The sequence below is a fragment of the Candoia aspera genome, chromosome 3 (genome assembly GCF_035149785.1).
Source record: "Candoia aspera isolate rCanAsp1 chromosome 3, rCanAsp1.hap2, whole genome shotgun sequence".
Classification (NCBI taxonomy): Eukaryota; Metazoa; Chordata; class Lepidosauria; order Squamata; family Boidae; genus Candoia; species Candoia aspera.
In genome coordinates, this window is record NC_086155.1 from 37461409 (window position 1) to 37486367 (window position 24959).

At 37.4% G+C, this 24959-nt stretch overlaps 1 protein-coding gene across 4 annotated transcripts in view; it reads right to left on the reverse strand.

The window, feature by feature from the left end:
- The window catches only part of HIPK1 (homeodomain interacting protein kinase 1), a 43307-nt gene that overhangs the window by 11018 nt on the left and 7330 nt on the right, over positions 1 to 24959 (reverse strand). For 2 of the 4 annotated variants that reach the window (XM_063297398.1, XM_063297401.1), the window contains 10 exons: positions 16472 to 16595; positions 10506 to 10625; positions 9248 to 9334; positions 8639 to 8823; positions 7881 to 8043; positions 7302 to 7524; positions 6611 to 6732; positions 5133 to 5267; positions 1195 to 1337; positions 300 to 482 (listed from right to left, as the gene is read on the reverse strand). In XM_063297398.1, coding sequence (XP_063153468.1) covers positions 300 to 482; positions 1195 to 1337; positions 5133 to 5267; positions 6611 to 6732; positions 7302 to 7524; positions 7881 to 8043; positions 8639 to 8823; positions 9248 to 9334; positions 10506 to 10625; positions 16472 to 16595 — 1485 coding nt within the window. The remainder of the gene's footprint in view (positions 1 to 299; positions 483 to 1194; positions 1338 to 5132; positions 5268 to 6610; positions 6733 to 7301; positions 7525 to 7880; positions 8044 to 8638; positions 8824 to 9247; positions 9335 to 10505; positions 10626 to 16471; positions 16596 to 24959) is intronic. The other 2 variants (XM_063297399.1, XM_063297400.1) reach the window with 2 other exon arrangements.

Consider the following 24959-nt stretch of genomic DNA (forward strand, 5'->3'; position numbering starts at 1 on the left):
GCATGTCATTTAGATTTTAAGTCTTGCAGCATTCTTATACTAGTGCTTGTCCCAGTCTCTGTAATCAAATTTTTATTCTCTACTTTCCTCAGTAATTACATATTCTTATTACTTAACAATACAGAAACACCTATAGGTGCTAACTTAAATCTAGCATAACTGTCTGGGTTCAAATTTGCTTGAGGATTTAATTGGCTATAGGCATAATGTTGTTATATTAAAAATACCTAGAAAATGGGTGTATATGAAAAATACTGTCTGCCTATTCCTATTCAGAATCAGGGGAAATAATTGCTTACTTTGTGGCACTGTGAGATGGGTGTTTGTTCTTCTTCGCTGGTACCACATTACTTTGCTGCTGTCTTACAACATGAGCCACTCCAACATTTAAAGGTTGGGTTGTAGCCAGAGTCACATGATTGGTCAACAAAGATGGCTGCTGCATGATAGTGCTATACTGATTTCCATGTGAATGAGCATTTCTAAAGGAAACAAGAAAATAACACAGAGATGCCTATTATTATTTATGCACTCCAGAAGACAGAGCCAGTTTGGTGTAGTGGTTAAGGCATAAGGCTAGAAACCAGGAGACCATGAGTTCTAGTCCCGTCTTAGGCACAAAGCCAGCTAGATGACTTTGGGCCAGTCACTCTCTCTCAGCCCTAGGAAGGGGGTAATGGCAAACCATTTCCAAAAAACATTGCCAAGAAAACTGCAGGGAATTGTCCAGGCAGTCGCCAGGAATCAACACTGACTCAAAGGCGTGCCTGCACACAAACACACACACACACACCAGAAGACAACAATTCTTAGAGGGTGGTATCCAATCAGGATCCTGGAATGGGAAGGATCTATGTTTATATTATCCACATTATAACAGGTTTTGCTTGGTCTCTACATCTTTGAACAGAGAATATATGACTGTGTCACAGTGTTCTTTCTTTGGATTTGAAACATCAGACATTAACTGTATATTTTTTTTTCCAGAGATTTGATGGTATATCTTGAGGATGCCTCCCAGAGAGACATACAAAACTGCATCCTAAACAATGAGAAGGGATTCCTTTTTTTAGTTTACCATTATGCCACACATCTTGTTATCTATCCTTGAAAATATAATCTGAAAAAACTGCATCATTTCTACTCTTTTTCATATTATATATTACCTACATTTCTGCTTTGTAGAAGACTAACCTCCAATCAGCCAACTGCTGGTTACTTCCAATTGTTTCAGGAATCACGGCTGTAGGCTGGACAGAATTGTGCAATGCAACCCCTGGAAGTTGTTGCCAGGTGGAAGGCAGAAGAATTTGTTGGGTCCCTCCAGGCCAGGCCTGCTGCAAAACAACAAAAAGAAAAACAGAAGATTTACTAAGATTAGCTTTTAAAAAACTAAAAAAATCAAGTTGTTTAAAAGAAATGAGAATATTGTTAACTTGCAGAGATAAAGACATGGGATTGCATTCCTGCAAATAATTTTACAATGGAAGTGAACAAAAATGCAAATAAAAATGCTTCCTCTCATTGTATATATCATAGGGCCAACTATAGAGGAGCTTTATAGTCATATAGTGCTGCAGAAAATATATTTAGCATTTAAGCAGCTAGGCAGAACAGATAGCATTTTGGGGATGGCTTTGAAGAAAATTATTCTTAAAATATAGCATAGGCCATTCTTAGAGGCTTTAGAAGAAGCAGCAAAATTTTAGGATAAGTTTTGGAGACAGTGCATTCATCTTTAAATGCTAGTCCTCACACAAACATTTTTGTGTGAAACTAGCCCTTTGGAGGAGTATGAATGTCCCTTCCTCACTAACACAATATATTAAGTCCGCAGATAGCTGCCTACAGCAGCAGCTGAAGGCACATGGCTTGGTAACTATTTATGCATGCTGACTTGTAGAAAATAGATGGTTGCAGGACTGAAGTAGAAGGCAATATACTTTTACAATAGGGGTTGAGCTAAAATGCCTGGAGGACAACTTTTTTATGGACCATTCACTACGTTGAGGAAATTCTAATATTTGAAAGCAGTTTAAACAACTTTTTATGTGGTTCTTCCACATGGAATCAGGAGTAATTGGGAGAATTTTCTTCCTTTTGAAAAGCAAATATTTAAGGAAATTGCAAGCTTGATATGTAATCAAATGTGCCTTTGAATCAGGTGAAATCCACAGATTTAGGAGCATTTAACTTTATTTATTTGTCAAATTTTATCACTGCCCATCTCCCCCCTAAGGAGAGACTTTAATGAGATGGTTACAATTAAGCCATTAGGTAAGAGCAATACAACTGCTAGCCTATCTGCAATCTTAAATATTTTAAGTAACCATTAAGGTTCTGGATTATAAAGGAAGTACTGTCACAGTTTCTCACTGGACAGAAGCCTATACCTGTGTAACCAAACTGCTGAGGTTCAACTATCTCTCTTCCTATTTTGGCAGATTAAATAGGCAGATTAAATTTTGCACCCATTATTAAATGAAGTATTTATTATTGTAATTCTACAGGAGTGGTGTTGTTGATAACTCTTCCTTTCAATGGCATGAAAGCTGTATCCCAGCACATCACTTAAAAAAAAAAAAGACTTCCTCTATGTCTATGATTGCTTTATTTAAAACATGTAATTCCTATGGAGGACCAAACTGTCTTCGTGTTTGTCTTCCGATCCTACCATAGTTACAATAAATCTGTTTTCCAGTGCTAACCCCTACTGTGGATTCATTAAATCCATCCATAAAGAGTGCTTTCTCTTTGCAAAAACTTATTCACAAGATACAAGTTCTGCAACAAAATACTTCCAAAGTCCAATACTTGTAACCATATTCCACATAGTTCAAACTGCAAAACAATCACACATGCAATTTTAAATGACATTATTTCTGCAAGTAACAAATTCTCTTATTCCAAACACTGGTTCCAAACAAGAAGCTTTCAAGCAGAGAACTGCTAACCCCTCTGCCAACACAAGCGGAATAATTAAAAAAAGAGAATAATGTTAAGTCACACCATGCCTCTTTCCAAAAGCCAACACCTGCACGAGACAAAGCAGAGAGTTTAATACAGTGCGAGATCTAATGTCCCCACCAGGAGGCAGAAATCGGGTTTTCCAAGCGACGAACTGTTTTGACAGAGGAGGGACAAAAATATGCAAAGCTTAGCAAATGGCTAACGTAAACTTAGATGAAGCGGCAAAAGGGAGAAGTGTTGAAAGCACTAAAGGTGAGCATTTCGGGCAAAAGCCTAGAAGCCAAAATTCATGGAGAGAAAGGTAGGATTCAGATAGACAGGTGGATTTAGTCTAGAAGATACGTTTCGTGTCATCGAAGCACAGCAATTAGTATTCCAAGCAGAGGTGCAGAAAACATTTCAAATTCAAAACATTTGGATCTTGTTTTGAGCTCAAGCAGAATGCTTCCACTTTTCAGTGTCCCCACACTGTTCTGACCATTCCATAAGTATTTGAGTTCAAAACAGCTCAGTTCCAAGCTCAAAAATGATTCCAGACTGGTCGAACAAAGATGGAGCATTTTTACTAAGTTGGATGCAACTTGTTTGAACCCCAAACAACTGTTTCAAGCTTGAAATGTTTCAGTTTGAATGCTTTGCAGACTCTTAATTCCAAGTATGTCATTTTGGGATTTATTAAAATCCAGTTTCTAATCCTTAAGGCTGCAAATCGTTTGAAAGCATAGAAGAGTGAGGTGACACAAGTAGAAAAGAAGTTCAAATGGCCTGTGCCTTTCATAGTTCTTTTCCCTTTCCTGTGAGACAAGAAGGCTTAATCTGTGCAATTTATACTAGTTTCAGAATTTAATTTTCCATTGCAATGAATTTTGAGTGCAGAGTATATAAAATTCTGGTCTCAGTCTCCTAGCAGTAAATCCAAAGAGGGACTGATTAGCCTACTGGCTGAGAAATCCAAAATAGTCTTCTGATAGTAAATAATCAAAGATTTAAGTTCTATTAGATGTACTCCATGTGTTTCAACTAAGGAAATTCAGCTAGAATTGAATAATGGAAGACAGAATGGAGAACTAAGAAATCTGTAGTGATCTTTTCAACACATGCAATTATAATCCTTTTTAAAAAAATCTATCTTGCCTACCCATGTGGCACTCCTTGGAGCAGCAGTTACTCATCTTGGTGAGACTTGTTCTGACTAGAGCCAATAATGCCCCTTTTCTCTCCATTGGAGAGAAAGATGCTCACGAATTATCACTTTAAAGTAACATACGACAATGATGTATGCAACAAATAGAAGTGTGCTTGGCAAGACACGTGAGAACATCACCATTTCAAGTGCACTGCATTGTTTCCATGTTTTTCACTGATCTGATTCTGGGGTTTCCAATTGACTGTTTTGTGGGATCTACAAAGCATGAATTCCAATCAGAGAAATCCAGAATGAGAAAGAGAAATTTGAGAAGTCTGCACTGTGCTTCTTTTAACAACACTAGAGAATTAAACAACTATCCTAAGATATAGCTTAGACAGGAAGAGCTCACCTTTAATCTCAACCAAGAAATGTAAAAAGAACTAAAAGCACTGGTGGGGTGCAACATCTCTTTAAGGATGATGCACATTGCTCAGAGGTAATGAAAGGCCAGAGAGATTTGGGTTCCTAACTGTTTGATGGAGGTTAAGAAATCTGGGTTGTTAAAGCCATGAATCATAAAGGATTTAATGATATTAAAGACTTTCTGTGCTTAACACATATGTACGTGCAAAGAAACTTAAAAAAAATAGCTAAATTTGTCAAGACATGGCTACCCAGGTGTCAATGGCAGAATCAATCTAAGTACAATTACTGTTGTTTTCAATCAGCAAAATAAAAAAAGATAAAGAGTATAGAAAAGAAGAAGTACATTATTGCTCTTTCCAAACTAGGAGAAGAGCTTGATCAGCAAACTAGCTAGTAAAGAACAACAGTCAATGAATCTGGATTCTTTACAGAGCAACACTAAACATCAGAGTCAGACAGTGCTTCAGCAATGTTGGGGAGGAAAAACAACAAGACATTAAGATGTAGCAAGAACACAGCCACAAGATGGCACATGCTTCCATGCCCTCTGCAAGTCTAAGTTAAAACAAAAACTCCGTTAGTGAACACAATCAAGGGAGGCAATTACCAGTACTGCAGCCGTCTGTTCTACTAGCGCTGGCCGGCCGGCTGCGCAGTTCAGAGTAAAGGGCACCGCATACTGCGGCGTGATGGTGGCTACTTGAGGATGAAGAGTTGCTACCATTAGTGGTGTACAGCTTCCCTGAAATGTAGATTAGGCAGTGAGTGAAACAAATGTACTAAGGTAACAGGGCCAGAAAGGTTTCCCCCAAGGATACTAAGGGTGCTTTTGAGTGACTTGAAGAATTCATAGGTATCCACTGAAAAAATCAATACGCTTTTCTGCCAACTTGTATGCACTGATAACAAGTATTTCTTCATATCCATGAACAAGCCTTTTGTGTTTAGTGCACTTAAAACAAAAATTAATCATGAGTGGTATAAAATACAGTGCAGGAAAGGCTTGGAAACAAAAATAATTCCTAAAATGGCTTACTGAAAGCATTCAATTGTTAAACCAGCATTTTGTGTTTTGATATAAAAATAGCATTAACTGCTTTCTTATTGATTTCCTTTTAAAAATACAAAGCAATTCAATTACTTTATCTGTGTAATTATATTTCACCACAAATATCTTAAAACCTAGAAGAAAACTTTCATTGTATTCATATAGAATATGGGATTTGTATTATGCTAGCCTAAGTGCTTCCAAATGCCTTCTTGCAATACAAATAAAAAGGGATAAGTTGCTACCTTTAAGTTATTCATGCCTGACCTAAATAGAATTTACAATGATGTAACCAAAGCTGCATTGCAAAAATTATACAATTAAGTTAACAAGTAATGTACGTAACTATAATTATTAGGATTTCAAAATCTTCTGTTCTGGAACAAACATCCCCATTATAACAATGAATATATAACAACAACAATAACAAAAATGGTTTTTGAAAGCAGAAACTCCTTTGTTTTTATACCAGAATAGAAAACTGATATTCAGAATATCAAAATAGTAAGTCTAAATCTTTATTATGTATAACCTGTCATCTTCTCAGCAGCAAGAAACAGTACAAATACAATAAGCACTCCTAAAGAGAATGGTAAAATTGATGGGAAAGAGTAATTTATTTGAACCAATAGTGATAAAGAACATCTTTTTCTGCTTCCTACTAAGTCTTATATCAATTGTAATTTTATGGAAAGCAATTAAAATCAATTAAAAATTATCTTCTTCTAGAATAATAGCTACTAACATATTCTGCTATAGGCACAATGGTGCATCTGTACCTGTAAATGAAAGTTGCCTAAGATTTTGGTCTTGGACAATATGTCCATTTGCAAAGGCCAAACCTTTAAAGCAAAGAAGTCATTAGACAAAGAAACAGACTACTGTTTACCCATATTTTATTATCTTTTCCTTAGTATGCTACTAATGATTTTTAAAAGACTCAGGAATTTCTGGTTCCCAATTTCAATTGAGAGGACACCACAGATATTACCCAAACATATGACACCTTGCTTTACTGCCCCGCTCCCCACTTTTACCTGTGTGAGAACTCCTGATTGGATCTGCAGTGGCTGAGCTGCTGGTGCTTGTGGCACAATTGGAACAGCATTGTCCATCCTTACAGGGAACCCAGAATGCTTTGTGGTTGCCTGAAGACCAGCTGGAAGGAATACAAGATAGATCACAAATAAATACCAAAATATTTTTCAGCACTTACCTGCCAATAAATGATGCAATAAAAAGATACAGGTAAGGTCATAATTATCAATATTGAGAAAGCTATACCCACCCCAGAAGCTACTAATATATGATAACCCATACTATATTCTCAAGATAACTGATATGCCTACAGGATCAAAAAAGTTGGGGATTCTGGCCTATGTGTGTAAGAAAGTTATGAAGCAACAAGAAAACTTTTTTTGCAATACCCATGAAGTGAACCACGCTGCTTCCTTCTATTATGAAATGTGCATCATACCTATATACTTAAAATATAATCTTCTATATTACAAAATCCAATTTTGTCCAAGTAGCCCCAAAATCAACTTGTGTTGTCTGGACATTTCTTTCTACATATGCTTGTTTTTATTTCAGAATGTACGAAAATGTAGATTTTAATGTATAAAGAGACAGCACCAAGGTGATTTTTTTTCTCCTATTTTAAAGACACGTAAATACATCATCATAGAAATCCTTAAATAGCATGTAAGGACCAAAACACACACTTACTTGGAAAGGCAGGAGGACATACAATGAAAGTTTGTTGAAATGGGTCTGTTTGGGTGCAAATTTGGGTTGTTCCAGGCTGTAAGGAAACACTTTGTTGTGCCACACCAGCAACTGGTGCTGCAGAGGATGGATAGAGAGCAGACTGATAATTCAACAGTGAAACATCTGAATTTGCTAGAGAGAGAGTAGCCGCAGCTGTAGAATTGGAAGCCAAAACACTAGCCTGAAAAAAACAAGACAATCTATTATGAGAACTAGAAACTATAATATTCTTACATATATATTAAACAACTGAAAACAACAAGACGAACAGGAAATCTGCAGATATGTCAATCACTTTCTTAATCACACAGGACTTTAAAAGCCCATCAGTAACCTGAAGGGGATCTAGAACTCATAGGCAGTCATGATACAGATGCTATGGAACAGATGCTGTGGCCTACCAAATACTGAGCTGGTTTCAGATTAAATTCACTGAAGCTACTAAAAGCAAGTCAATTACAAGGAAGAATCATTCCAGGAGATGATAAAAATAGTTTTAATTTTGTTCATCAAAAGAAACAAAATGGAACTGATTACCTGATGATGCACAGTACTGAGTTGGTTGTTGAAACTCATGGTGAGGTTTGTGCTTGTATTTGGTGCAACATGTGTTGTAAATGGGCTTTTTATCTGATTAACAGTGTCATACATATTAACTCTTCGTTTACAAATTTCCATGTTCTGAAAACAGGATTTCACACTAAAAGAAAGTATGGAGTTTAAAAAGGTGATTTAGCTTATCATCCTACTCACTGACATGTCTGATTATCAAAAAAAGGGCATTTATGACTGTGAATTAATTTAATATTTTAAGCTGCTTGGGCAGTTTCTGAAATCTGATTTGACATTTGCCTAAGGAGCTATAACTGCCATCCTCTTCCACCATAATACAATGCAAGCAAAACCAAATATTGCCTATTCCAGAATATATTTACAGTCAAATATTTCTAGCAAATTATATATTATTACTAGGTTTCTCTCCTCTTTTGTATTTGCAATATAAAACCTACCTATGTATGAGAAATCATAGGTGGCAGTGGAAAGCCAAGATTGAAAAATGAAGTAACTTACTCAGCTATTATGGCAAGACTTCTTGATGTCTCTGATGAGCATTATGCTAAAACTGTTGTTTAGGAATTTATTTTACTGAATCCATTTTTTATTTAATTTAAACACTTCGTAAGATTATCCAAAGATAATACTTCTTGGTTTGTTACTTGTCCAAAAAGAAGCAGGCTACAAATCTGACTGACTGACTGAATGAATAGTATCATTTATCTAGGCCACAAACTCACTGGTTGCTGTGTGGAAAATCCAGTAGATGATTCATTGTCACAAATGGATGGTTCAAAGTCTTCAGCGGAGTAATTCTCTTATCTGCATCAATTGTCAACATTTTCTTCAACAAATCTATATATTCTCTTCGGTCAGCCTTCTCTGCCAACATGTCTGTTCCCTCCAAGTCCGTAGACATATTTACCTTGTGGAAAAGGTTTTTTAAAATTGTTTAGATTTTTGTTCAATTTATTCATTTTACAGCAGGAAAAATAGAGGACACATAAATATTTTAAGTTCTTGAGGAACGTAGTTCTAATTCATCCCTCTTCTTTCTTGCTTCACTTCTAACAAATAAATATTTAACTCAAAGAAGCAGTACCCTTTCATTTAAAGGGTATGTTCAAGACAAGTCTACAAAATGTAGGTTATCCTAAAATTGTTTACTTATAATTGCTAAATTACTGAGAATTATTCTTAGGTGTACTAGGACAGCAAGTTGTATAGCCCCAAGGGGAATAATAGAAAGGGAACACAGTTCCTATGTAAGACAATTTTTAATTAATGCTTCTATGGATGATAATACCTGTACTTTTCAAAGTGAATATTTTTTTTTACTGGCAGCTTACTTGTGCCATGTCGTCCAAACAGTTGAAAATATATTTCCGAGCTTCCTTTGATTTTATTCCTGTCTCCAACTCATGCTCTTCTGGAGTCTGTCAAATAAAATAGAGGTTTACAACGAATTATATCAAGATTTAATATTTTAGTACAATAAAAGCAAAAATAAGTCAGCAGGCATCAGCCATTGACAAACAGAATGCCAAAGTAGCATTTATTTGTTTGTTTGTTTTATCAAATTTATACGCTGCCCATCTCACTATATCAGCTACTCTAATGCAAGATCTGAAACAGTGTTTAAATCAGCAAAACAGCTTTATAATCAGGGCAGAAATAACTAGCAACCACAACATGTGGTTTACTGAAATCAGAACTAATTCTGATGGCCTTAAATCTTACAGAAACTATCTTACAGATAAATTTCTTCATTGCAGGTTCTGTACATGTTTTCTACAGACATGTCTATTGTAAATTTCCAAAGATCCTCAGGAAGCAAGAAATAAGAACCAAGTCTAATTCAGAACACCCTTTGTGTATCAATTATGCTGAACAGTAGTTGGAAGAATTTTACTTATTGGACTTGCTTTACTGGACTAACCCACTGTAGAGGCATTTTCTTAAAGACAGTAATAGAATCCCACTATGGCAAAGCAGGAGACAACCTAGTCTATTTGTTTGATTTTCAGCCTCTGTTATAACTCACCATTTTTCCACCAATGGTTTCCTGTTTTAGGTACAGAGAAGATCCAGGCTCAGAAGGGATACCTTAATAGCTACTGGCCAGATTTATATTCACATAATTTATTGGACAAACTCTAGTGGCCCACACTTATGATTAACCCAGTAACCACAAGGATAGATTTATACATCATCCTAAGTCAAAATCAAATCACATTATGGCACAGTATGATATGTGCAGCCAGCCACTATTTAGGTCTCATTCACTTAATAGGGTTGTAGGAAAAACATACATATTTAGTGTTATACACTCTATCCAATTATTAGCAAATTAATATTCTATTCCTGATGTTCAGATGCTGATGTTTCCCTTGATAAAATGCTACTGAATGCAATATTGATTGCTACTGGTTTACTTATTAGTTTATATTTATTGTTATTAATTTACTTAGTTACTAGTTTTAAGACACAAAGAAAACAAAGAAAACCACATAATTAGCACCTAAGATTTGTCTTAAAATTAAGTGCTACTCTCAGAAAAAAAACAACCTCTGAACTTCTAAAGAAAAAAAAGTAAAGAAAATAAACCTTTAGCCTCCATAGAGGGTATCCCAAGTTTGGATCTCTGTTAAAAAACCTGCTTGTTTTCGTTCCCGCACTCAAAAGATACTCTGCTGGTAGTCCTTGTGTTTGTGAAATGTAACGAATCTGCAACAGAAAAATAATATTGATGATGTCAACAAACAACTATTACTGATTATCATACAATAACAGTAACTTAATTTTTATACCACTATTCCTCCCAAAGGAGCATAGAGTGGTATATAGAAGAATAAAAGCAAGCATAATACAATAATTGAATAAAACAAATTAACAATAAATTATCAATTCTACAAAACAATAATTATGCAAGTATTTCAAACAAAGTACATTTCAAAAGAAGTGATCTAGTCCTAGGCAGCTAGTATCCTTTGTTGTTGTTTATTCGTTTAGTTGCTTCCGACTCTTCGTGACTTCATGGACCAGCCCATGCCAGAGCTTCCTGTCGGTCATCAACACCCCCAGCTCCCCCAGGGACGGGTCCGTCACCTCTAGAATATCATCCATCCACCCTGCCCTTGGTCGGCCCCTTTTCCTTTTGCCTTCCACTCTCCCTAGCATCAGTATCTTCTCCAGGGTGTCCTGTCTTCTCATTATGTGCCCAAAGTATTTCAGTTTTGCCTTTAATATCATTCCCTCAAGTGAGCAGTCTGGCTTTATTTCCTGGAGGATGGACTGGTTGGATCTTCTGGCAGTCCAAGGCACTCTCAGAATTTTCCTCCAACACCACAGTTCAAAAGCATCTCTCTTCCTTCTCTCAGCCTTCCTTATGGTCCAGCTCTCACAGCCATATGTTACTACGGGGAACACCATTGCTTTAACTATGCGGACCTTTGTTGTCAGCGTGATGTCTCTGCTCTTAACTATTTTATCGAGATTTGTCATTGCTCTTCTCCCAAGGATTAAGCGTCTTCTGATTTCCTGACTGCAGTCAGCATCTGCAGTAATCTTCACACCTAGAAATACAAAGTCTTTCACTGCTTCTACATTTTCTCCCTCTATTTGCCAGTTATCAATCAAGCTGGTTGCCATAATCTTGGTTTTTTTCAGGTCTAGCTGCAAGCCAGCTTTTGCACTTTCTTCTTTCACCTTCATCATAAGGCTCCTCAGTTCCTCTTCGCTTTCAGCCATCAAAGTGGTATCATCTGCGTATCTGAGATCATTAATGTTTCTTCCAGCAATTTTAACTCCAGCCTTGGATTCCTCAAGCCCAGCATGTCGCATGATGTGTTCTGCCTACAAGTTGAATAGGTAAGGTGAGAGTATACAGCCCTGCCGTACTCCTTTCCCAATCTTAAACCAGTCCGTTGTTCCCTGGTCTGTTCTTACTGTTGCTACTTGGTCGTTATACAGATTCTTCAGGAGGCATACAAGGTGACTTGTGTAATGGTTGCCTAATCCCAAATACTCAGTCTCACAAGCTCGGGCTTAAAGATAACTGATTTATTAAAGGAATAGTATGCAAATACAGAGAAAGCTGAGAATGAGCAAAATCGCGCCAAATACAAACTTAAAAGCCTTGCCTTCAATCCAGTCCCGCCCGAAGCACCCGTCAGCACGCACCCCCTCCCAGGTGCTAGCAACCGTTACACACGCCTGGGAAAGTAACCTTGAATAGGATTGCAAACCCAAACATACATTCCAAAGTTCCAAAACAAAGCAGAGCGCCCGAATGGAAAATACCAGCAATGAGCAAGCCGGGAATACACGGAAAAACGGTTTGACATGTGAAACGTTACGATGTTAACAGAACATTGAAACGGGGAACATGACAACTTGGTATCCCCATACCACTAAGAACTTGCCACAATTTGTTATGGTCCACACAGTCAAAGGCTTTAGAATAGTCAATAAAACAGAAATAGATGTTTTTCTGAAACTCCCTGGCTTTTCCCATTATCCAGCGGATATTGGCAATTTGGTCCCTAGTTCTTCTGCCTTTTCTAAACCCAGCTTGTACATCTGGCAATTCTCGCTCCATGAATTGCTGAAGTCTACCTTGCAGGATCTTGAGCATTACCTTACTGGCATGTGAAATGAGTGCCACTGTTCGATAGTTTGAACATTCTTTAGTGTTTCCCTTTTTTGGTATGGGGATATAAGTTGATTTTTTCCAGTCTGATGGCCATTCTTGTGTTGTGCTATATGCTGGCATATAGCATGCATTACCTTGACAGCATCATCTCACAAGATTTTGAACAGTTCAGCTGGGATGCCTTCGTCTCCTGCTGCCTTGTTATTAGCAATGCTTCTTAAGGCCCATTCAACCTCACTCTTCAGGATGTCTGGCTCTAGCTCACTGACCACACCGTCAAAGCTATCCCCGATATTGTTATCCTTCCTATACAGGTCTTCTGTATATTCTTGCCACCTTTTCTTGATCTCTTCTTCTTCTGTTAGGTCCTTGCCATCTTTGTTTTTGATCATACCCATTTTGGCCTGGAATTTACCTCCAATGTTTCTAATTTTCTGGAAGAGGTCTCTTGTCCTTCCTATTCTATTGTCTTCTTCCACTTCCACACATTGCTTGTTTAAAAATAATTCCTTATCTCTTCTGGCTAACCTCTGGAATTTTGCATTTAATTGGGCATATCTCCCCCTATCCCTGTTGCCTTTAGCTTTCCTTCTTTCTTGGGCTACTTCTAATGTCCCAGCAGACAGCCATTTTGCCTTCTTGGTTTTCTTTTTCTTTGGGATGTATTTTGTTGCTGCCTCCTGAACAATGTTGCGAACTTCTGTCCAGAGTTCTTCCAGGACCCTATCTACTAAGTCCAGTCCCTTAAATCGATTCTTCACCTCCACTGCATATTCCTTAGGGATACTAGTGAGCTCATATCTAGCTGTTCTGTGGGTCTTCCCTAATCTCTTTAGTCTGATCCTAAATTGTGCAATAAGAAGTTCGTGATCTGAACTACAGTCAGCTCCAGGTCTTGTTTTTACCGACTGTATAGATGTCCGCCACCTTTGGCTGCAAAGGATGTAGTCAATCTGATTTCGGTGTTGTCCATCTGGTGAAGTCCATGTATAAAGCCGTCTCTTAGGCTGTTGGAAGAGAGTGTCTGTTATGCAGAGTGAGTTGTCTTGGCAAAATTCTATCAGCTTATGTCCTGCTTCGTTCTGTTCTCCCAGGCCATGCTTACCTGTAATTCCAGGTGTCATTTGACTGCCCACCTTAGCATTCCAGTCTCCCGTGATGAAAATAACGTCTCTTTTAGGCGTATTGTCCAGTAGGTGCTGCAGATCCTCATAGAACCGCTCTACTTCAGCTTCTTCAGCATCTGTGGTTGGGGCGTATATTTGGATCACTGTGATGTTAGATGGCTTGCCCTGAATTCAAATTGAGATCATTCTATCCTTTTTTGGATTGTATCCAAGCACTGCTTTAGCCACTTGACTATTAATTATGAAGGCTACTCCATTTCTTCTGTGGTCCTCTTGTCCACAGTAGTTGATCTGGTGGTCATTTGATGTGAAGTGGCCCATTCCAGTCCATTTCAGTTCACTGACGCCCAGAATGTCTATCTTTAATCTTGACATCTCACCAATAACCACATCCAATTTGCCCTGGCTCATAGATCTTACATTCCAGGTTCCAATGGTGTGTTGATCCTTAGAACATCGGATTCCCCGTTCACCACCAGCACCGTCGGCCGCTAGCCGTCCTTTCGGCTTTGAGCTAGCTGCGTCATCACGTCTGGGGCTAGTTGAGCTCATCCTCTGTTCCTCCCCAGTAGCATTTTGACCATCTTCCGACCTGGGGGTCTCATCTTCCGATGGTATACCGATATATCTCTGGTTGTACTGATCCATTTAGTTTTCACGGCAAGAATACTGGGGTGGGTTGCCATTACCTTCCCCAGGGATCGCGTTTAGTCTGACCTCTCTGTCCTGACCTTCCCGTCTTGGGTGGCCCTTCACGGTTTAGCTCATGGCATCATTGAGGTGCTCAAGCTCCAGCACGACAAGGTAACGATCCTTTGCTGAAGAGCTAGTATCCTACAAATGCCTTTAAAAAAAACTAAATAGTGTGGGGAAGCTTTATTTCCCTTGGAGAGAATTCCATAATTGGGGTACTTCTATGAAGAAGAACTTTTGGCCTCTTTGCTATGAGCCAAATGTTTTGATGGGACCTTGAACAGAATCTTCCAGCAGTTCTTAATACATGGGCTATGTGGAGCACAATACAATTTTGTGTTCAATCATAACAATTATCCTTAAAAACCCATTCAATTTATTCAGTTTTTTTCTGCAATTTCAATTTCCGAATTCATTAATATATGAATGAGATTTTTTCATGCCCTTTAAAAAACAGCCGATTCTGAGATACTCAAAATGTCATGCTCATAAGATATTCACACCAAGGCAACCAGGTTAGTGCTCCACATTGTTTCAACATCTGAAAGTCATCCTGGACTCCTTTCTGATATTCATCCAATACAGTGAGTTTCAGAACTAAACAAATTAAGTTTTACTAGGAAATTACCCAATTTTTTTCCTCGTTTTCTCTTACATGTATCACTATTATCCTTTTCCTCTGGAAGGTTAAATGTTGAAGAAACTATTTCTTATACCAGGCCTACACAACATGTGGCCTGCTGAGAGTTTTGTGTGGTGCAGAGTCATTTTTTGAAAACTTCATAAATCCATTGCTGCCAAACATCACTATCACCAGGAAGGATGAGCTGCCACTTAGCTTTTTGCAGCCACCCCTGCCCCAAAAGACACACTGCGGAGTCCTCCACTACCTCCAGGCCTCATCAACATTGCCAGCTCCAGCTCTGCTGCTAGCTGCCAAACAGCTGATTGGTGCACCAGTTATTTCTCTCTCACCCAATTATTATTAAGGTATCAATATGGCCCTTTCCCTTCTATGAGTTATGCAGGCCTATCTTTTAGACTTCTTCACTTACGATATTTTAACAGCAAAAATGCCCGTGGAAGGGGAAAGCATATTTTTCTGTCTGTACATACTTCTGCACAGCAATGAAAGTAAAATGATTCAAGCAGATTTCAGACTACTTATCTGAGAGTAGCTATACACAAAAGAAAATATTTTAGATGTGCATTGTTATAGGTAAAAAGAAATAAGGTGAAATAGATACAATACACGTAAAAGTGTGGTTAAAAGGAGATTGGTTTCTAACCAATGTGTCATGAGGAAAGGCCTTCCTTTCTTATAGTGAATTTTTGGAGTGTAAACATCCACCATGAACATATAGCACAGTTGAGAGGAAGAGGGGGAGTTAATTGGGTTGGTCACACCAAGGAGAGCAGCCCAAGGACCCTGTTTGCCCCAGAGCAAACATGACTTCCTGAAAGCATGCATATAGTTACGCTCACGTAGAGATGGTTGGCAATAACCTTTCTTGGCAGATAATGGAGCAATTAATTCAAAAGGATATTCCGTAACCTAGTAATTCCTTTTATTTCTCTTCTAGTATGGGATAATCGAATAGGATGGGAGAGGACAAAATGGGATAGGATATTTACATCATGCTTTTATATGACTATTTTTATCTCAAAAACTCCCTTTGGGGGAGATGGGCAGTGGCAAAATTTGATAAATAAATAAATATTAAAAACCAACCAAAAATAGTAATAATATGTTAACCACAAAGAGGTTATATGTAGCAATCTGAGAAGAATAGGTCTTATTGATGAAACCCAACCAATTGCTCTCCAGAGCAAAAGTCCAGTGCCAATGACTTAAATGGCTCTCATTTAACGCATGTACAAATATCAAGTAGTATTTACTCAAAAGCAAATCCTACTGGATTCAATGACACTTAATCCCTACCATAGTAGTTTAAAGACTGCACATTTAAATATCAGCATATCTCTGTAGTAACCAGAAAACTGAGAATTGGGGCATTCTATAAAAAGCAAATGCAACCTGAAACCAGCCCCAAACATAAGATCACACAAAAGTGACCCAAACATCAGCAGAGACTTACCTGATCATATTCTGAAGCTCCTGGATATAAAGGCCAGCCAAGAAACAACTCAGCTATCACACATCCTAGTGACCACATATCAATAGCTTCACAAAATGGCAAACCCAAGATGATTTCAGGGGCTCTGCAAAATAATGCAATGTTTTATTTATTATTCAGAATTTACTAACAGATTCACAAATCCCACTGACTTGAGTGACAATTAAAAGTTTATCATGTGTACAGTCAGAATTTTCTACAGCAACCCGCTATTTTTTTCCATGGAAAAATACATAAAAGTTCTGGCAAAAGTAGCAAATCATTCTGTGACCTTGAAAACTACAAAATATATTAGGACATACTGTAAGATATATAGCTTCTGATAAACTGTGCTCTGACCAACCAGAAGTTCCAACATTTTTAACCTTTACATTGATGCAAGAATTTTGGATATTTATGCTACAAGAGACTAATAGCTGAGGTTTGTCAAAATTGATACTGATATCTACAAACTCTTATTTTCTTATTTAGGCAGGAATACTGATGCACATACTTTCCATACCACTGGCAGTACAATTTTCCATTCAAGGATATTCAGTTACGGTAATCTGACATAAATATATTTAGATGTATATCCCACTAAGTTCATGGATTACATCCTGTTAAATTGGAAGAGACAATTTCTAGCAAAACCAGCCTATGCCTGTAAAGATAACAGATATGCCCACTTCAAAGTAAATCTCATTGACTTCACTTGGAATTATTTCTGAAAACAGTAGTAACAGTAGCTTTATTTTTCATGCACTTATAACTAGGAACAATTCAAAATGTTAAAATACAGCATAACCTTAAACACTGTAAAACAATAGAATGTCCTGATCTATTTGGCACACAATTCACTATATCTGGTATCAGTCAATTGGTCTAAAGCCCAATGCAATAGCATAGCCTAGGCAGGAAACATCAACTTGAACACAATTCACTGCTAAATCTGCTGTTACTATTTATCACTAGCAACATTTTCCACCAACAAAAAGAACATGATCAGCAATCTCATAAATATGGGTTATAGTTGAGCACCAAACCCAAATTCTATATTTCTCTGCCCAGTTTCCTTATACTCTCACTCTCTTTTAAGAAACCATAACCACTGCTTTCTGCCTCATTTATAACTTATCTCAGCTACCCCTTTCCCTCAGACTTACTTAAGTTATGGCCCAACAATTTCACCAACCAGAGGATGATACAATCCCTAAGCTTTGCACTCACTTGGATAGATTTTCAGGCTATAAAATACACACATTTATTCTTGACCCTTCCATTTCAAGCCTGTCCAGATAATTTTTTCCCCTTCTTTAGTAGCTCAACATACAAACAGGACTGAGATAACAGAGGGAATTGGTTAGTAACTACTACCATCACAAATACAGTAACCCTAACCCTTTAAACAGGGAAGGAGACTTTTCTAGACAAGTCCTAGAAGAAAGAAGTATTGCTCAAAGAATTTTTGGTTCACTAAAAAGACTCTTACTACTGCTGTTTTAGATCAGGGTTGGACAACTTGTGGCTCTCCAATGCTAGTGAACCAGAAGCTGCAACCAGCCCCAGCCAGCATGGTTAACGGCGAGAGGGCCCCAAATTCCCACATCCCAGTTTTACATGATACCACTCCTGCCTACCTTAGTGTATTGGTTCAGGAGGTGGTGATAATGAGAAGTGATAAATTTGCAAAGGTGGAAAACATTGGTCAGTGAGAATTCTAGAATATTTTTCATATGCAAAAAATATAATCTATTTTACAACTTTAGGGACTACATTTAATTTTCAGACATGTGTAAATAAAAATTGAAGAACAGAAATTTCCTATGTCACACAATGGCTTGCTCGATGTAACCTGCTCACCCATGATCAACGTTTTCCTCAATTAGCCTAATTTAAACTGACCACATTAACACATTAGGCTAATATGTAGCGGACTATTTTGTGGTTCAGGGTACCATGTGAACATGGTTTTATATTGTACAATTTTTTCTCTGATATATCCACATGGATAAACCCAGGCAAAAAGAAGCAACCCAGTACAGGAGCCCTTCCTTCCCTCTGCCATATCTTAGCAGAATAGTTGCTGAATGTCCACAGAGGGAGCAACAAAGCCTAATGGATTCAGCTTCTCAGGAGGACTGGTGTAACCTGCTCTTTCTTTTTCCTATAATTTAATCATCATGCAAAATGTTCCAGAACAATACATATTTCCCCAGAAAACACAGGATGATAACAGAATCCAAAGGAAGTAACCACAAAACATTTGATGGCACAGCACCAGTCCAATATACTAACAAAAGATAGCAGTAACTATCAGTCCAGTAGATTTGGAGCTATCAAACTATGGGAGACAAGATTAAATTCCTCTCATTCTTACCTAGGTAACTAGCTGCAATTTATTATATCCATGATCTTAAATGAGGTATAAAGAATGTTTATATGAAAGGGATTTACAAAGCTATAGCCGATAAGTATAAAAGAAAGTAAGTCTGCATACCAAGCTTTGGTATTTTAGCAAGGAGGGAAATCTGTCTAGGATTCTGCAAGACTCTTTTAGCTTATTATGCATATGAAATGTTGCCCAGCAACCAAATCTTTTCAATATAAAAAGTTAATATTTTAATGCAACACATAAATTAAATTTTCTTCTAAATAAAGGCTTGGAATGAGGTCTTATTGACAACATTGTGTCCATTTAGCCATTTTTCCCACAGGCAGCATTTGAATCTTACACTAAATCCAAAACCAGGAAATCTGATACCCACCAAATATACCAGATTATAGCGTTTACAATACCTTAACCCTGACCATGTTCTTTGTGGCTAATGGGAGCATATGAAGGACACCAGGATGCTTATTCCAATATAGACTTTCTATTGCTATTTTTCCCTAATAAAGCCAGGAGGAGGAGGTCTGAAAAATTTTATTCTACTTTTGATTATCATTGTGCCTGTGAAATTCAAACTAGGAGAGTTGTGGCTAATCTTAACTATGGCTTATTTAAGCAAACTACAATCAAACATATCAGAAATATGTTGCTGCCCATTTTTAGAAGTTCAGTTGCAAAGAAAGGTGAAACAAACCTGTCTCAAGTTGGACGTGTAAGACTACATTCACCTATTTTACTAAACCAGGATTTTTAACCATAGCTTTATCAAACAAGCCACAATTGATGTATAGGATATGTAAACCCACATCAAATGGAATTCAATTTTTGCAAGATGGAAGCAAACGAATTCTTCCTTACAGCATACAATGCCAGCTTAAAAACTACTCTGGAAACCTGGAAGACCATCCAATGGTGGTCTCTTTTGCTCCTGTGGGGGAGGGTGGGGGGAGAGAGAGAAATTAATGAAGATTGTGTTTTATCTTGCTGCAACCTCTGCTGCCTCTGAAGCCTCCGCTGGATCCCACCAACTTTGGCAAATGGAAGGAACTCTAGCTTGGTGTTCTGAGAATGAAAGGAAACCTTGTATTCACAAAACAGCAAGCTGGAGTCACCTTAAATGTACTAACCTGAGATTCATGACATATTTAAAAACCTTAGGCAAGCTGTTAACAGGATCTTGTTATTTTTTGTTTGTTTTGGTACAATGTCTATTCTTAGCATTACGTAAGTCTGAAAATAAATCTAGAAAAAATCAAGGCAAATCACTTCTGTAAGAAGATAGAAGTACACGAGCAGAAGTAGTGACAGAATAGATATAATATCAGTAAGTTCGTATCCTTAAAAGATTTGTACAAATATATACAACATAATACTAGTATTAATACTGTTTTTTTTAAACAGAAAAAAAATGTTTTTTCCCCCTAAGATTTACAGTCTATTTTAGACATCTGTTATATATTGTGGCTAGACAGGGAATTTAATGAATTAGCACTTGTCCTCTTCTGAACATACCAGTCATGTGCTTTCTACAGACTCTTCCAAAACTCTTGGAATTATGCCAGTAAGGCAGATATGAGAGATGATGACAAGCCAGTAAGACTAAAATGACTGTGCTAGAATATGTTATTTCATCTGCTCCCTGTCAATGACCAACAGGATCAGTCACAACTATTTTTATTCTAATTAACAAGCTTGGCAAACTCTCAACTACATAATACTTAAGTATCTAATTGGAACAAATATGTATCACGATGCTTTGATGGGAGCATATATGTTAGGTAAATAAATAAGCAAGCATCAAATAAAAGAAATGAGGTACCTCTTATTAAGATCAGGTAACATACTAGCCTTTTTCTTGGAAAAAAACAGTAAAGAATTTTAAGTAATTGTGGCTTGCTGTGATATGCAGATGTTGCCCCTATCTGTTTCAGCTCTGTATATAGTTGGTAAGAGTTTGGATCTTCCAAAACAAAGGTATTAAACTGGGAGGTGAAATTTTTAATCATTTGAAAAACAGTTCAAATGCCCAATTTTGGAACGTAATTATGCCACAGAAAGAATTGATTGCAGAAACATACTATTTAAATACACATGCTCAGCATATGGGGTGTACAGGTAGTCCTCGACTTACGACCACAATTGGGACTGGAATTTCCATCGTAAGTCATTGCGGTCATAAGTTGAGTCACCACATGACAATAACCAATTTTATGACCATTTTTATGGTGATCGTTAAATGAATCCAGCTTCCCCAAAGGGTTTTTTTTCTGGAAAACAGCAAAAAGCATCACAAAACATAATCACTCGACCATGGGATGCTGCAACTGGTCATAAATTTGAGCTGGTTGCCAAGTGCCTGAAATGCGATTGTGTGGCCATGGAAGGGGTGTGACTTTTGTGATGCTCAGAAGTGCTTTACAGGCTGTAAAGCACCCATTCCGAGGCTGTCGTAACTTCGGACCGTCAATAAACGAACGGCTATAAGCCAAGGATTACCTGTAGGATATAGTGTTTGTGCTGATCACTGATCAGTTTTATATGTCCATATCTCCTTATCAGCATAGTGTTTGTTGCAAGTTGAACAAATTAAAAACAGATAGAAAAAAATATTAACAAGCAGTTGATTTAGAGACACTACTGATTGTCAAAGACATTATTTCTCCTATAATTAATGTAAAGGGAAAAGGAAAATGGATAGTTTTCTTCCAGAGGAAAAGTGGAATTATAACATTCAGGGCTTCTATGTACTGTACTTTCTACTTACAGGTAGTCTTCACTTACCAAGTGGCTGCTTAAAGGTTGTTTGAAGTTACGATGGTACCCCAAAAGTAGATTTCTGACTGGGGCCGAAATTATGACCCTCACAAGGCCTCAGCGATCATGTGGCCCAGATTTGGCCATCCCGGAAGTGGCAGCAATTTTGGGTCACATGACAGCCCCTTGGTACCAGGAAGTCCTCCAGGTTTACGACTCTGGAGTTCCAGGCAGCAGGCCTGAACACATGATTGCACTACTTCCTGTGATTTAGCAGCCGGCAGAAGGAGCCTTGCATGTCCCTTACTGTACAGGAAAGGTAAGTACTGACCTTTGCTTCCCTTTAATTTTTTTCCAGTTTTTGTTTAACTTAAGTAGAGATTTGTATGGTGGCATGCATGTTCCATCCTCTGCCTGTCTAATTTTTAATTATTTTTAACAATACTGAATGCTGGTTTATTGTTTTTAAAACAGTTGTTTTATAAAAATCAGATTTATATACAGCACTGTACAGTAACAAAAGCTGCAGAGTTTACTACAGCAGGAAAAAAAAGTTATAGTACTGTACAGTGCCTTTAAACCTGTTTAGTATTGTCCTGTAGAACAAAGATTCCAATGAAGACCTTACAGTAAAAGTTTTTAATAATCAATTAATAGTGTAATATTAGTTAAAAATAACAGTAATATTAAGTGAAAATAATACTACTGTAGCCACAGAAGCATTTCCATAGTCATGTTTTGGTGGAAAACATATGACTATCACACTCCATCCCGCACAGTACGGCAAAGTAACTGATTCGCTTGACCACCACACCATTCACTTAACAACCAAAGGAAACCACAAGCCCCGATCTTGAATCACTTAATGACACTGACTTGCTTAACAATCACAGTAAAAAAGGTCGTAAAAACAAGTCTGGACTCACTTAGCAACCATTACGACTTACAACTGAAAATCTGACCTCAACTGTGGTTGTTAAGTGAAGATTACCTGTAATCACAACTAACAAATATTATTTCTTCGTGTACATTAGGACAGTCAGAAATTAGAAAAAATTCAGAAGACAAATTCACTTTGACAATATTTGTAAATCTGAGATTCAAGAATAAAGTATTCACAATGTAGAGTGAAAATTGTTTAATGCAACGAATTATATTTATGCATACTGTCTATAGTTCGATTCTTACAAAATTTAGTAATGAGAGGTATCCTACTATATCCTATTTTTGCACAGTACACTTTATCAATGACTTCCAACTGTGTCGTGCTTTACACAGTAACAGATAGAAATGTAAGCATCAGATATTTGGAGGAAAAGAAATCACATTTCAAATAACTACCAGTTATGCTGGTCCAACTGCTAATCAAAAAAGTAGTGTTAGAACACACATCCTATCCAAAGCAAAAATGTAGGAATGGCAACATACATTTAGGGAGGACAATTCTGCTTCAATTCTATGGTTCCATACTAGAACCTTTTCATCAGACCTAATACCTGCACAGTTGCTTTTTCTTTCCTAAAAAGCAGCAGCTATGTTTCTCATTTTGTGAAACTGTGGTTATGGACAGGAAACAACTGTACTGATACTTCACCACTCTTAAATTTTCCTTTCTCCAATATATTAGCAAAACAAATTGCACTCTTATTATTCTAGGACTGACAGATCTATAATTTGGCCACAGAGGACCAAGCACAGATGCAGGGCATACCTCCCATTTCTTTTTGGTCACATCCCCACTTCTTGCGTACATGGACAAGGAGACAGATTTGGTCAACCCTACCAACAAAAAATGGCAGAGGCCCAAAAGAAGTCGTTGGTCATTTGTTGCACCTCCATCTCAGAATCTCTTAAGCTAAACTAAGATTTTAATTAGAACTACGGCTCTACTCTAGTATGATTGAAAATCTTCCTTGATTAGAAAGGTAGTTCCAGTGACAACTTCAGATTTCACAAGAACTAGAACAGGAATGGGTATTTTAATTTCTATATGCATTATGACCACAATCTCTTTTCCTGATGTACGGAAGATTACCAATCCTACCTGACTTTAATAACAGTAAGTAATAGTAGTAGTAGTAACAGTAATTAATGTAAAGCAAAATTTCAATTTCCAGGACTAACTGTACCTAGAGGAATGGTTCAGGACCTCTCAAATTATCTAAGAAAGTAAAAATGCCTGGAGTCCAGTGTTTTGTTTAGAAATTCCCCAACTTCCTAGACATAAGATAATCTTTAATGAAGATAACAGTCTAGGGGTTTAGAGGCAACTGTGGACAGTACTGCCAGTTTTCTCTCTCTCTCTTTTTTTTGTTGTTTTGCGACTGGCCCTACTGACACTGGGGCATTTTGTGAAAACACTGATAATGTGCTCACTAAACCCAAAGTATCTGATTTTAAGAGACTACAGCACCCTCAAGTAAAGGGAGAGCACGGTTGGATAAGGTATCTTTTAGGTCACGTTGTGTATGGTCACTTTCCTACTATTATATTGGAAAGCATAACTGCATCTACTGGTAGGGCCTGAAATGACTACTTGCCATGAGATACTGTAAGAAGGAATGCTGACAACCACATGATATCAAAACCAGGGCCACTCATAGGCAATTAAGAAGTGAATGCATATAAGGAAAAATGGGGAAATGTTATTTTATTTTTATTATTTATTATTTATTTTCCGTCCTGCCTTTATTATTTTTATAAATAACTCAAGGAGGTGAACATACCTAATACTCCTTCCTCCTCCTATTTTCCCCACAACAATAGCCCTGTGAGGTGAGTTGGGCTGTGTGTGTGTGACTGGCCCAAGGTCACCCAGCTGGCTTTCAGGCCTAAGGCAGGACTAGAACTCTCAGTCTCCTGGTTTCTAGCCTATTGCCTTAACCGCTAGATGGATAATCATTCTGAATACAAGCAAACTGGCCCCTACTAAATATTCACTTATTTCAACCACCTGTTAAATGTTGTGCTTGGCACAAATATTACAATTCCAACAATGAAAATTCAGGTACAACCTATTAGCATCTAATGCACTTTCCCCTATCCTAGTGTTTTCTATGAGTAGAATTATAACTGTCATAATTCCCAGCCTGCTGTACTAGATTATGGCAGTAGTATTGCAAAATACCAGATTGAGGAAGATTCAATTAATCCATGGTTCCTGAAGCTAATACCCAAATCCATGATTCAAAAATAGCTACTTTATTTTTAAAAAATAATTTCTTCTTTTTACCATCAGATGGCATGAAAACAAAAATATGCAAAATATACAAGAGCAGACATAAAACATTGCAATTACTACAACTGAAAATGCACACAAACAGC